The 13,663-nt window shown below is 56.6% G+C and overlaps 2 protein-coding genes across 11 annotated transcripts; one reads left to right on the plus strand and one right to left on the minus strand.

Annotated features, from left to right (window-relative positions):
• Nucleotides 1-1,474: 1,474 nt before the first annotated feature.
• PROSER3 (proline and serine rich 3) lies at nt 1,475-12,335 on the minus strand. 10 transcript variants are annotated; one of them, XM_049110639.1, is made up of 12 exons: nt 12,103-12,335; nt 9,084-9,180; nt 8,578-8,780; nt 7,224-7,351; nt 7,009-7,115; nt 6,277-6,359; nt 6,032-6,174; nt 4,870-4,968; nt 3,024-3,199; nt 1,929-2,907; nt 1,755-1,836; nt 1,475-1,661 (listed from the first exon to the last, which is right to left on the minus strand). In XM_049110639.1, the coding sequence occupies exons 1-12, from the start codon at nt 12,123-12,125 to the stop codon at nt 1,520-1,522; spliced, it is 2,262 nt and encodes a 753-aa protein (XP_048966596.1). In that variant the 5' UTR covers nt 12,126-12,335; the 3' UTR covers nt 1,475-1,519. The 10 variants fall into 10 exon arrangements, with proteins under 10 accessions (XP_048966596.1, XP_048966628.1, XP_048966611.1 ...); XM_049110671.1 differs by lacking the exon at nt 12,103-12,335 and adding an exon at nt 9,989-11,096; XM_049110654.1 differs by having other exon boundaries at nt 1,475-1,836; nt 8,578-8,649.
• On the plus strand, nt 11,130-13,663 carry HSPB6 (heat shock protein family B (small) member 6). Its single transcript, XM_025421788.3, has 3 exons — nt 11,130-11,432; nt 12,335-12,457; nt 12,587-13,663. The coding sequence occupies exons 1-3, from the start codon at nt 11,235-11,237 to the stop codon at nt 12,752-12,754; spliced, it is 489 nt and encodes a 162-aa protein (XP_025277573.1). The 5' UTR covers nt 11,130-11,234; the 3' UTR covers nt 12,755-13,663.

Genomic DNA, 13,663 nt, shown 5'->3' on the forward strand with positions numbered 1-13,663 from the left:
GAGCAGGCTCTATTCGAGGACTTTAGGATCATGACCTGGGCCATGGGCAGACATTTAACTGACTGAGCCACCCACATGCTCCCCGAAGCTGCTTTTAACAGAAATCTATTCTATCCTTCTCTTTAATAAATACAGATATCAAAATAATCCTGATCATACATTCTTCAACATTTTATTATAAGTTTCTAACATACAGCAAAGTTGAACAATTTTATAGTAGACACCCACATACCTGCCACTTAGATCTTACTAACTGACTGTGGGGTGAGGGAAAGAGATGAGTCAAGAATGGCTATGAGGCTTTTGGCCTGAGCAGTTAGAAGGATGGAGCTCAGGAAAGCCAATGAAGGGCAAGTTTTAGGGGAAGTTTGAGAGCTCAGTTTAAGACCTGTGGGGTTTGGGGCACCTGGGTGGCTCAGTGGCTGTCTACCTTTGGCTCAGGGGGTGATTCTGGGGTCCTGGGATCGAGTCCCGCATCGGGCTCCCCATGGGGAGCCCGCTTCTCCCTCTGCCTGTGTCTCTGCCCCTCTCTGTGTCCCTTATGAATAAACAAATAAAATATTTTAAAAGGGGGATCCCTGGGTAGCTCAGCGGTTTGGCACCTGCCTTTGGTCCAGGGCAGGATCCTGGAGTCCTGGGATCGAGTCCCATGTTGGGCTCCCTGCATGGATCCTGCTTCTCTTTCCTCCTGTGTCTCTGCCTCTCTCTCATAAATAAATAAATAAATAGATAAATAAATAAATAAATAAATAAATAAATAAATAAATCTTAAAAAAAAATCTTAAAAAATAAATAAAAAAGACCTGTGGGGTTTGAGACATCTCTTAGGCCTTTGAGTGGAGATGATGAGTAGGTAGCAGAATACAGGAGCCTATGTTTCAGTGGCCAGATTGAAGCTGAAGATAGAAATTTGGGGACCATTAGAATAGAGATGGGTGTCAGAGTGGTGGAACTAGACTAGATCACTTGGGAATGAATACAGATAGTTAAGGCCAGGGCCCTAGGACATGTTAAAGTGACAGGTTGGGGCAATGACAAGGGGCGACCAGAGAGGTGAGAAGGGTGGGGCATTGGAAGCAGGGGAAGGAAGTGTCTCCAGGAGGGATGAGCACACTAAATGCTGCTGCTGGCTCAAGCAGTGTGTGGACTGAGGACCGACCATTGCCCAGCACTCTATGACCCCATTAACTTCATGCCCTGAGGACAGCCCTTTGGTCTCAGCTGAGACAGGAGAATCCACTTCTGAGCTGAGAGTCAACTAAGGTGCATCCCAGTCTTGCCTGAAATCTGACCTGGACCCCCTCCCCCATCCTGACCTCGGAGGGCAAACCAGAAGAGATTTTGACCTATAGGTCAGGAACTAGAATGGGGGTTTGGCAAGGCAGAGCCACAGCGGATAGGGGAAGGGAGGAGCTATTTCCCCAAATTAGAATCACCCTCAGGCATTCCAGAACAACTCTTCCTCAGAGATAAGTAACGTGAAAAAAATATTTTATTGGGAAAAATACAATTTGTAAAGTCAACGTCGTCTGGTCTCGGGAGGAGCTCCTTCCCTCCGCAGCCGCCTTCCTGGGGACCTGGGGGGCGACCCGGTGGGAGGAGACCAAGTCCCTGGGTCCTCAGTGTGCTCCAGTAGGAGGGACAGTTGCGCGTCCACTTTCCTGCAAAAAAGCCAGGGTCGTAGAGGCTCAGGACGGGTCTGGGGTGGTGGGTGGCTCTGGGAAAGGGGTGTTGCAGATCCTGGGGATGGCCACCTTTTCTGCCATCTCAGCTTGGCCCTCTGAACTCTTAGCAGCTGAAGTACAGGGTCGTCCTGGAACTCGCTGCCGTCGGACTCTAGGGGAAAAAGAGCGAGCGCCAGGAGGCCGACTCGTGCGTGGGGTGCGGGACCGCCACGCAGATCCGCGCAGCCAAGGCGATCAGCTCACCTTCTGCAGCCTCCAGAAGTCGGGCCGCCAGGCCCAGCAGATCTGCGGAGGGGGCGGGACCCGCAGCGGGCGGGGGCGTGGCCACCGCCCCGGGAGGCCCCGCCCCGAAGGAAGTGGGCGGGGCCTCGAGAGAAGCAGCCGCCTCCTCGGCTGGAGGGGGCGGGGCCTGGGGCGGCAGATTCCCAGGGGCGGCCACGGGGGTGTCTCCGTCCTTCCGAGGCTCCCACGCCTCTAGGGGGAGCGTGGCCTTGGCTTTCCGAGCCTCGGCTTTGGAGCGACGAGGCGGAGTCTGCGCCTTGGGAAATCGCGATCCAGACTGAGGGGGCGTGACCTCTGAGCCAGGTGGCGTAACCTTGGTTTGGGGGTGTGTGGCCTTGACTTTCAGAGGTTCGGCCTGGGGCAGAGGTGGGCCCCCGGGGTGAGGGGGCGTGTCCTCCAAGGCGTCCAGGAAGAGCCGAGCGGACACTATTTGGCCCAGGGCGCCTCTGAGCTGCGGGCCAGGCCCCTCGTCAGCGGCCGTGACCGTCCCAGCGGACTCCTGGCGCGGGGCCCTGCTACTCCGAGGCTTGGGGCCCTGCCTCTGGGGCTGGGCCGGGCAGCTGGGCGCAGGAGTGGGCGGGTCCTGGGGGGCGGCTGGGGGTGGGAGGGTGCAGGCTGCAGGTGCTGGGGCCCGGGGCACGGGAGCGGGGGCCACGGGGGCGGGGCCCGGAGGCGCAGGGCTGGAGGGCGTGGGAGGCATGGCCCCAAGAGGTACCCAGAGACCAGACTGCGGAGCCCAGAAGAATCCCTGGGGGCTGGGACCCCAAAAGATATGTGGAGAGAACCCAGGGGGGATAGGAGGCCTCTCCATATAAAAGGCCTCCAGGGGACCAGGTCGGGCCACACTGGCCCAAAGTGGGATGCAGTTAGGCTGGGTTCCCAAGGAACCAGGGGTCTCTGCAGGGGCAGGAGGAGCCTGTAGAGAAACGGGGGCGGGGACCTGAGAGGGAGAGAAATGGTAGAGGGGTCTTCAGTCCCCTTCTGGCTCCTCCTTCCTCCAACTTCCCTTAGCGTCCCTCCCTCCAGTCGCCTCACACGCTCCCTCCCCCATCTCACTGGAGTGGTGGGGGCAGGAGTCCGGGGTAGCACCCAGGTTCCATCACCCTGCCCTCCTCGAGCCCGTTCAAGCTTCCTCCGCTGCCGCCACTGGTATAGAATGTCATCCTCTGGACGCAGGGGTGCCTGAGAGGAGAGGGGGCCCGAAGCAGGGATGCGGGCAGGTGCTGGTGTTGCTGTAGGGTAAGTAGAGGGGGGAAGGGTAAGTTAGGAACTGGGCTGATGAGCAGAGCAAGCCAAGGACAGCCTGTGCATATACCCTTCGATTGTACCAGAAAGTTATTCTGACAGGCTCTCCAGGTAATGTCCCAACTCCTCTCCCAAGCAGGAAGTGAGCAAAGGGGCAGAGTCAGAGGAGAGAGCACACAGGGGCTTCTCAGCCTGTCATCATTCAATTCTTTATTCATCAGCAAATATTCACTTAGCTCTTACTGTGTGCCAGGCACTGTTCTGGACCTTGTGGTTACAGCAGTGAACAAGACAGATCCTCCAGAATCTGCCTACTTCTCTCCCACTTTACTGCCCTTTCCTGGGCAGTAAAACCCCACAGAAACCTCTTCTCTGGTCTCTCTGCTTCTGTTATCCCAATCTGTTTCCCCCTGCAGCCAGAGGAAGCCTGGGAACACCTGAGTCCGATCAGGGCCCTCCTGGATTAGAACCCTCCTTGTCCTAGTAAAAAGCAAAAGTCTTTGAATTTGTGCTTCCCACTGCCTGGAGTGCTGTTCCCTCCTGTACACACAGGGTTCAATGCCTCACATCCTTCCAATCTTTGCTCAATATCACCTTCTTAGTGAGGCCTTCCCTGGCTCCTCTATTTAAAACTGCAACCACCCCCAGCCCTACCACTCATTATCCTATTTCCTATTCCATTTTCCTCCTTAGCTCTTTTCACCTCCCAACATATTCAGTGTGGTACATCTCTGCTTACTTCTCTCTCTTCACAATGCCAGCTACACAAGGGCAGTGGTTTTTGTTATCTGACCGGTACTATATCCCCAGTGTCAAGAACAAGACCTGGTGGGGCACCTGGGTGGCTCAATGGTTGAGCATCTGCCTTTGGCTCAGGGCATGATCCCAGGGTCCTGGGATTGAGTCCCACATCAGACTCCCTGCAGGGAGTCTCTGCCTGTGTCACCGCTTCTCGCTCTGTCTCTCATGAATAAATAAATATATTTTAAAAAATGGAACAAGGCCTGCTGCCATCAGTATTTGTGGCATAAATGCCAAGTGAGCTATTTATTATATTGAAGTGCAGTGTCCAGATCTGTGCTAGGGATACAGCAGTGAGGGCAGGGTCACTGGCTGCCCTCAGTTCCACGGGGCAAATGGACATCATTCCCATTACCCAGAGCATAACTTCATCAGTCATGATCATAGGGCTACCATCGTCTCTTAGAAGCCCTACCATCTGATGCTGCACAGAGAAGGGGGGTGTCATTCTGGATCTCTCTCTCTCCCACCTCCCTCTATATCCTGTGACTCTACTTCCAGACCTGGCCACATACCCCTACTCTGTTCCTCAGGCTCTGGCCCAAGAGAAACTAACTACCAGTGTCTCTCACTGGGGGGTCCAGAGCAGCCAGAGGGAGTCTGTTAATACCCAAGAAATATCACATCCTTCCCTGCTCAGAACCTCCCCCTGGCTCCCCAGTACTAAGATAATGGCCAAATGCCTCCCATGCTTACATGGCCCAATGTAACCGGACTCCTGCCAATTTCTTCCACCTTACCCCAGACTACTCTCACTCGCCACCCCCCCTTGCCCTTTCTTTTCTAGTCCGTTGTGGGCACCATGCTCCCTCCCACCTCAGGTCCTCCCTACATGCTAGAGGGCTGTTGTCCCTACCTTCATCGTCAAGTCTCCACTTAGACAGCACCTCTTCCAAGAAGGTCTTCTCTGACTTCCCAGCATCATGATCCTCTCCTGCATGGCCCTCGTTTCTGCCTACATTTCACAGATGTGGGGTTAGGTAGCTATTTTCTGTCCCACATTCACTGTATTGTGAGCACCATAAACTGACCACAATCAGTTGCTTGGAACCAGCTGATTCACTGTGGAATCCCCAAGCCCACTCCCAAGGCCTCATTCACAATAGGTATACAATGTTTTTTAGATGGCAGATTGAGTAAATTTAGTCTGCAGAGTAACTCATGAAGTAGCTCCTAGTTTCAACCCTATGTTACAGATGAGAAAACGGAGGCTCAGGAAGGAGAGGTGAATAACAGGTAAGGTGAAGCTGAAAAGGAGCAAAGAATCAGACAAGAAAGAGCTCAGGCAGGATCACACACCAAGCACGAACACCTCTCTTACACTGACTGCCCCCACTCACTCCAGCCCCACGAGACACACACAGCACCTGTCCTGTGTGCCACTGTGTCCCAGGACCTGGCCACGGAGCAATAGTAATCCAGGTCCTTAATCCCATCTCTGAAATCTGAAGACATCAGATGGCAGGAATTGAGAGTTCAACAGTTTGCCTGCTTCAGCAAAGGCACATCGTATGTACAGCACTGGCAGGGGGCTGGCCCAGTCCGCAGACTCAAACACATTAGTATTTGGTTGAACAACATGAAATTGCCAGTATTCAACCATTTTCTTTTTCAACCATTTTTTACTTACAGAGACAAAGGTATCATGTGGTTCAGTGTAACACACAGCCGTAGCCAAAAGAATGACTGTTCACCCTAAATGAAATTTGGCAAGACTATAAACAGCCTTCGTATTCTTTAGGTCAGATTTTGCTGTTCAATCAGGTGTGGTGCTGAATTAGCAAAAAGCCATGTGATTTTGGAAATTCGTGTTCAGAACGGCAAACAGGACAGAGACAGAGAACCTGTCATGCTAATGATGGGTACTGTTAACAGACCTGTGGTAGGTGCTCCCCGTATTCACCACTCATTTATTACCCCTGTTTTCAAGTTGAAGAACAGAGAGGCCCCTGGAAGCCCCAGGTCACACAGCTGGGATTCACCTCCAGGCTGTTCTCAATCCGGGCCTCAGAACTTACCCTGTGCCTTGGGGTCAGAGCCCTTGCTGGGGTCAGGGGTGAAGGTCATGGAGAAGGGAGAGAGGCCATCAGAGCTGACTGGGAAGGAGGAGGTGCTGGCATCACTAGGGCTGAGTGAGGAGGAAGAGGAGATGGAGGCCTTGCTGTAGGGGAGAAAGCAGAAGCGAGGTGACAGGGGTCTCAGAGGCTGTGGGCGGGGCCTGGGGCTGTGGGAGTGGGGAGGGAGATGGGGGCAGGGAAGGCACCTGCGCTTGAGCAGCCTGGCAGCTCTGCTCTGCAGGCTCAGTGTCTCCAGGTCCAGCAGGGATGAGTTCCATGTGTTGAGGCTCTGCGAGGTAAGAGGGATCAGAGGCTAGCCCCCATCTCAAAGGGTGCTGGGAAAGGGGCTCTGGACAGAGGGCCTGGAGTACAGGTCTACACTCCACCTGGTGCCCTCACATGCTGGCTTAGAATCCGCTCCTCCTCCTCAGAGATGGGGGACTTCCTTTGTGATCCACACCTCTCCTGGTAGTCATTGTTGTGGGAGAAGGGTTGACCCCATCTTCCTGACCTGGCCTGGCTAATCACAACAATCTGCTTCCACAGTGCCGGGCTCAAAGATGAACACATGAGAGTAAGCCCTGGGGCTTTGCATGGAACTACTAGGAAATCCTCCTCTTTCCACTGAAGTACCTATGTAAATTAGAAGCCTAGAGTGACTGGGGCCATCTTCGCTACCTCAAGGGGAAGCCTGCCTGAGACTGAGCCCAACAAAGAGGAGCAGAGAGCCAAGAGAGTCGAGTTGCTCCTGGTACTGTACAAACACCTGGATCTAGCCATGCCTGAAAGCATATACATTGGGATTTCTTGATTGCATTAGCCAGCAAATCCTCCTTTTATCTTTAAGCTTCCTTGAATTGGGGATTGACTCTAATTCTATGCCAGGGGTAGTGCTCTCAGTTCAGGTACATAGAGAAGGAAGTGGATGAGGATGTCACCTGCTTCATTTCCTGAAGGGGGGCCACAGCCTTAGCCCGAGAGGCGCTGACCACCTTGGCAAGAGTTGGGACTGCTGTGTTGGGTCTTCCTTCTGGTTCACTGGCTCCTGCCGAGAAGCCCCAGTTGATTTTGGAGGGGGGCCACGAGGAACCTCTGCTGGGGGCATTGATCAGGAGAGGTTTAGGCCTACAGTGGATGGGACCGTAGCAGGTACCTGCTGCAAGCTGACTGCTGGGGTCTGGAGATTCAGGCCGGAGCCACCAAAAGTCAGCTGCGGTTGGGCCTGCAGGCTGGCGTTCCTCTCGGCTTGTAGGCTGAGCCTGGCGAAACCGGTTTATGTACCTGCGAGCATCAGAGAAGGGGAGGTGGGTGAATGAGGAGAGCCAAAGAATAGTAATAATGACAATAACAATCACAACAGCTGATGTTTATCAGTTACCTTGGCAATACCTAGCCCCTCAGCATCCTCTCATACACAGTAATGCAATATTATGTAAGACTATATGATACGGGGCACATAGCCACTCTTCTACAGATTATATTTAATTTTATCAGGGGTCCCTATAGTTTTATGGCTATGTAACTAGGTTCTTGACCAACAGGGTTTTGTTTTGTTTTTAAATATTTAATTAATTTATTTATGAGACAGAGAGAGAGAGGCAGAGACACATGCAGAGGGAGAAGCAGGCTCCCCATGGGAAGCCCAATGCGGGACTCGATCCCAGGACCCTGGGATCATGCCCTGAGCCAAAGGCAGATGCTCAACTGCTGAGCAACCCAGGCATCTCAACCAATAGGGTTATGAGATGAGGAAATGTGATTCTGGATAGTGGATGTGGTTGGGAGCCATTCTGGTCCATAAAGGAAAGGGCAAGAGCCTGGTGATGGGAGGCAGCACGACAGAAGGAAACTGTCCCTGATCCTAGCTGGGGGTTGCCACAGCAGCCCTGGTTGCTTCTGCCTGGACTGTTGAGTGAGGGAGAAATAAATGCTGTCTTTCTTACGCCACAATTAATTTGGGGCTATTTGTTAGAGCAGCTGAACTTGTATCCTACAAATTCAAGTGCTCACCACTATAGCACTTGTTATAGATGCTTTATAGGCAGTAACTCATTGAAAGCTTAAAATAGCCCTGGGGGATATGTGCTGCTAATATCCATGATTTACAAATGAAGAAACTGAGGCCCAGATCATACAGAGGGTAAGTAACAGAACTGGGATTTGAACGCAATGAGCCCAGCTCCAGACCTTTTTTTAAAATATATTTTATTTATTTATTCATGAGAGACAGAGAGAAAGGCAGAGACACAGGCAGAGGGAGAAGTAGGCTCTTTGTGGGGAGCCCGATGCGGGACTCGATTCCGGGATCCTGAGATCACCCCTTGAGCCAAAGGCAGATGCTCAATCACTGAGCCACCCAGGTGCCCCAGCTCCAGAGCTCTTAATAGTACACATAGTTTGGTCCTAAAAGTGCTGCATAAACAACTCTGGCTGTGATGATGATGATGGCATACCTGCCCCCCTCTTGACCCAAACCCTTCCTTCCCCCCAGGGCTGCTGGTACTTACTTGGCCACCACGGACTCCCCGCTGTCAACCAGGGTGGGTGGTGGGGAGGCTCCCACCTGTCCTTCAGTGGTGCTGGGTGGGGAAGGAGTCCCTGAGCTGGACGGCCAGGATTCTCCAAATAGCTCAGAGGTGTTGGGACCTGTGGCCAGAGCCTTGGGAGCTTCTGGGGGCCTGGACCTCTGGGACCTGGATGGGCTTAGGGTCTAAGACAGGGAGTGGGGAGAAGAAAGTGAGGGCTGAGGGGTTACCCCTGTATAGGGAACAAAGGCACGCATGAAGTGTGTCTCAGTCCAGAGGGGAGGAAACATCCTACAATGGTAACAACTCAGAGTGATTGGGGCCATGATAGGGGATCCAGGACCAGGTGAGGGCACAGCTGTAGGGAGGGAAAAGAGACTGTTTCTTAATTTCTCACCCCTATCTCTCATCACATGTCCTCCTTCCCTCTAGTAATCACTCCCTCACCACTGGGCCCACACACAGCACCCTCCATGGAGTGTCCTCACCTTGGGGTGCCAAGTCTGGGTCCGGGATGGCAAGTAGCGGCTGTGATCCAGGGGAGCATCCTCAAAGGGGCTGTCTTGGATGGAGAAAACTGGCAGACTGCAAGGGGAGAATGAAGTTGGCCAGCAGAGCCCCCTGCTGGGAGGCTATGGGTGGAGTCAGGGTTTGGGGTTGGGGAGAGGAGGGCAGACCAGATTACAATTCCCATAGATTCTTGGAAGAGATGAACTAGAACTCCCATGAAGCAGCGCTGCACATTCAAGATACTGATACTGGAAGCTCGATTCCCACCAGCCCTTGGAGCAGTCTCAGAAAACCAAGGAATTGCCTACTGGCAGTTCGTGACCCTGAATCCAATCTAGGAGCCTTTGAAAAATACAGACATGCGGCCCTCGTCCCAGGCCCAAAGCATCCTATCTGTAAGAGAGCTGGTCACCTTCGCAGGTGATTCTGAAGCGGAGCTCGGGTTAAGAACCGCGACTAAACCCCATCACTGTACCTTTCCCATAAGTCCTTGGGATACTGAGGAGGAAATGGTAAATGGACTATACCCCCCATCAGTAACTGGGCTCTGCCTAAGCAAGAAAGGTCAAGACCAACACCCACTGGAGTCTGGGGGGGAAGTTTTAAAGCTCAGAAATTTGATTCCCAAGAGGACACTGGAAACCCTTAGAGGAACACCCCTTGGAGCCACTTGGAAAGCGTAACGTAAGACTCTATGGGACCCGGAGATGCGGAGGTCCCAGGCTGGAGCTGCCGGAGGATGTGGAGCATCTTGGGAGTTGTAGTTCCAGCGCGGTCGAAGAGCAGACTCCGGACCCCAGCAAACCTGACCCGACGCTGCGTTCGCCGCACCCTGGGTCCTCCCCAGGCCTCCTGTGGTCCCCGGGAGGAGGCTCGGCCTCACCTGCGGTCCATCCCGCAGCCACCTGGGCGCTTCCGCCAGCTCCGCTCCTTCACTGGGCTGAACCCGCGCGCATCTCGGTCGCTTAGCAATGCCCTGCCAGGCCCGCCCCTCTCGGCGGGCGCCCGCGCGGGAAGACAGCGGCCTCCGAGGCGGCCAATGATGGAGAGGGAGACAGAAGCAACTGGAAAGTGGCCAGAGGGAGACGCCGCACGACGGGCTGTAACTTCGGCCCGACTGAGAGAGCGTGTTTGATTGGAGGCCCGTGGCGCGCGGCAGCAATTGGCAAGTCTGCGGACCAACGGGAAGGCTCTGAGGGTGAGCTGGCGTCTGGGAGGGTCTATAAAGTACTCGCGCTTTCTAGCAGCGTCTTACGGCCACTCCCCCTTTTGCAGTAGAGCTCCTGTTCCGTCTCCAACCTAAGCACCGGTTTTCGCGTCGCAGGGCAGTCAGGGGGCCTGTGCCCTCTGCAGCCGCCGCCCCCTCCCTCCGTCCGACCAGCCGGCCGGCCCCGCGGAGTCATTAGCCACTTCCGTCCTGCTGCAGGAGCAGCTGGTTGCGCGAAGTGCCAGGCCTGGGCTCCTCGCCGAGGTGGTGGGATCAAAATGAGCTATTTCGGGCCCGGCGCGCGGCCCCTGGGGGGCCAGCCTGGACTGTTCGTGCCCGCGCCCTCTGGCCGCTGCTCACCTGGCAGCCCCCGCTTCCCTGCGCACCCGAGACTGAGTCAGAGGCCCAGAATTAGGCCCGGCTTGCGGGGGGCTGGGCCCAGGGCCCTGCAGAGATGGGAGTAGGGTCTGTTCTGTGTCCTCCTGACAACCTGGCGGGCTACCACATTCCCTGTACCCAAGAATCTGCTCCTAAGACCGCCATCTGCGTCATCCCCAGAGCTGCCTGCGGGGCGGGGGTGGATTAAAGGGACTGCGAACTCTGCGGTGGGGTTTTTCGGGCCCTTGGGTCCCAAATACCGCGCTGTCCTACCCACTTGGCAAGGCTCCGCCTCCTCGGCCTTAGTTTCCCCTTCGGGACACGGGGGGGGGAATCGCCTCTCTGGCATCCAGCAGGCGCTCAATAAATGGCCAAGTCATTGTTGGGCTTTCTAAATAAGGCTCTATTAATGGCCGGGGCTGGCCGCGGTCCCAATGTCCCCGGGCGGCCCGCCGAGGGGCGGACACAAGGCGTACTATAAGAGCGGCTGCGGCGCTCGCAGGGGCACTGCGGAGCCTAGGGGCGGCGGCGGCGGCGAAGCAGGATGGAGATCCCCGTGCCCGTGCAGCCGTCTTGGCTGCGCCGCGCCTCGGCCCCGTTGCCCGGGCTTTCGGCGCCCGGGCGCCTCTTCGACCAGCGCTTCGGCGAGGGGCTGCTGGAGGCGGAGCTGGCCGCGCTCTGCCCCGCCGCCCTGGCCCCCTACTACCTGCGCGCACCCAGCGTGGCGCTGCCTACCGCCCAGGTGCCAGGCCTGGGGGAGGGCGGGACCTCGGCCACTTGCAGGGCTCGGGCCCGGGCATCCCGAGGCGGGCCGCTCCGAGGGGCTTCCAGAGGTCCCGGAGCCTGGAGTCTCGCAGGCCGGATAACGACGGGGGTGGGAGGTCCCTGCCCGGGCGAGGAGGGTCTCCGCTCCGAGGGGCTGGAATGGCTGAGTCACTGATAGGGTGGGGCCGTCCCTCTGGAGGCTGGTGACCCAGGAAACCTGGGGAGAGGGGGCGCTCAGTCATCCTGAAGGGCATGGGGGGTCCCCGGGACTCCCGAGGGGAGGGAAGGTTTTGTCATCCTCGGGGAAGACTCTGGAGACTGTATGTGGTGACTCTATGTCTCCTGGAAAGACAGAGGGGAGGAGGGGTCCTGTGACTTGAGAAAGGGGGGCCTGGCCACTCTGAGAAGTGGGGGACGAGTGCTGGTAACTGCCGAGGGCGTAAGCGGCCCCGTGACTCCAGTGGGAGGGTAAAAAGAAGACTGGAAGCCGGGGGAAGAGGCAACTTGGCAATTTCGGGGGCGGGGGCGGTGTGTAGGGAGGGCACCAGGGGTTCTGAGGGGAAGGGGCCCGGGCATTCAGCGTCCAAAGGACACTCCGACGCTGGGGGAGGGGGCAGGCCTTAGCCTGTGAGAGGGAGGTCTCTGACCTGGCGGGGGAAGGGGGCCTCATCACTCCGGAAGAGGAGAATCTCCGTGCTTACAGAGGGAGGGGTGATCCCCGGTATTCTGCGGGAAGAGATCCTCTGGGGCTGCGACTAGGAAAGGGGACGGCCCAGTTCCGGAGGCCCCGGGGCAGGGGCAGCCCCGGAACCCGCGGGGGCGGGGCCTCACTGGGTCCCGGGAGCCTCGCGCCGCCGCCGACCGTACGACTGTGCTTAGGTCCCGGCGGAGCCTGGGCATTTCTCGGTGCTGCTGGACGTGAAGCACTTCTCCCCGGAGGAAATCGCCGTCAAGGTGGTTGGCGACCACGTGGAGGTGCATGCGCGCCACGAGGAACGCCCGGTGAGCCCGCTGGCAGGGATGGGGCCGGGGCGCGGAGGCGGGGGCCGCGGGGAGGGGGCGGGGCGCCGCGGGGAGGGGCGGGGCGCCGCGGCCAGGGGGCGGGGCCGCTGAAGCCTCCCGTCTCTCCAGGACGAGCACGGATACATCGCGCGCGAGTTCCACCGCCGCTACCGCTTGCCCTCGGGCGTGGACCCTGCCGCGGTGACGTCCGCGCTGTCCCCGGAGGGCGTCCTGTCCATCCAGGCTGCACCCGCGGCGGCCCAGGCCCCACAGCCGCCGCAGGCTGTTGCCAAGTAGGCGGCACGCCTGCACCCCGGGAGCCGCCTCAGGCCCCCTCGTTTAAAGCCGACCTGACTCCGCCCAGCCAGATGTCCCGAGCGAGCGCGCCCAAACCACCCTCCCAATCTGGGATCCTGCCCCGACCCTTCCCACGTAGACCCTGCCCTGGTCATGTAGACCATTCCACGGACGCACCCGCTGTCACACCCCCTCCAGCTTTCAAATTCCTCACACGTCCCTAGCTTCCAGGCCCTCCTTCAGCCTACAGCCTCCCGGCCCCACTGACCCCACTTTCTTGGCATATAAATCCACTCAAACTCCCTCCTCCACTTCCTTCTGACTCATCTATTAAAACATCTCCACATCTCATTACTCCTCTCCCCTCTCCAACACTAGATTATGGTGTGGACAACCCTGCCCCCACCCTTGGCCAGTCAAGCATAATCCCTCTCCACCCCTCAAATACCCCAGACTGCACAGACCTCCCACCCCAAACCATCCAGGCCTGGTCCTCAAGACTCTGGATCCTTCCCCTCATTCCAACTGGACAGTCTACTCCCCCCACCCATCTTGTGACTTCTTGAACCTCTTTTCTGACCCTCCACCCTTGGACACCTATTCCAGGCCTAGCAGGACCCTCAACCTCACTGCAGAAATACCCACTCCATATCCCCAGACTCTGCACAGATATCCTAAGCCCCATCCCCAACTCTAAACAGAACCCCCCACCCCCATGATCATTCTGTCTTAACCCTCAAGTCTCCAACCATATATCCCAGGTAATCCATCTTTCACATACCTCCCCTCATTCTCCAAAATCCAACCAAGCAGCCACTTTTGCTTTGGTTCCCCACAACCCTTCTTCCTTCAATTCTCTGCCACCCCATCCCCTTGCCCATTTCCCCCAATAAATGTGCTAGAGCTGTG

The sequence above is a fragment of the Canis lupus genome, chromosome 1 (assembly GCF_003254725.2).
Source record: "Canis lupus dingo isolate Sandy chromosome 1, ASM325472v2, whole genome shotgun sequence".
NCBI lineage: Eukaryota > Metazoa > Chordata > Mammalia > Carnivora > Canidae > Canis > Canis lupus.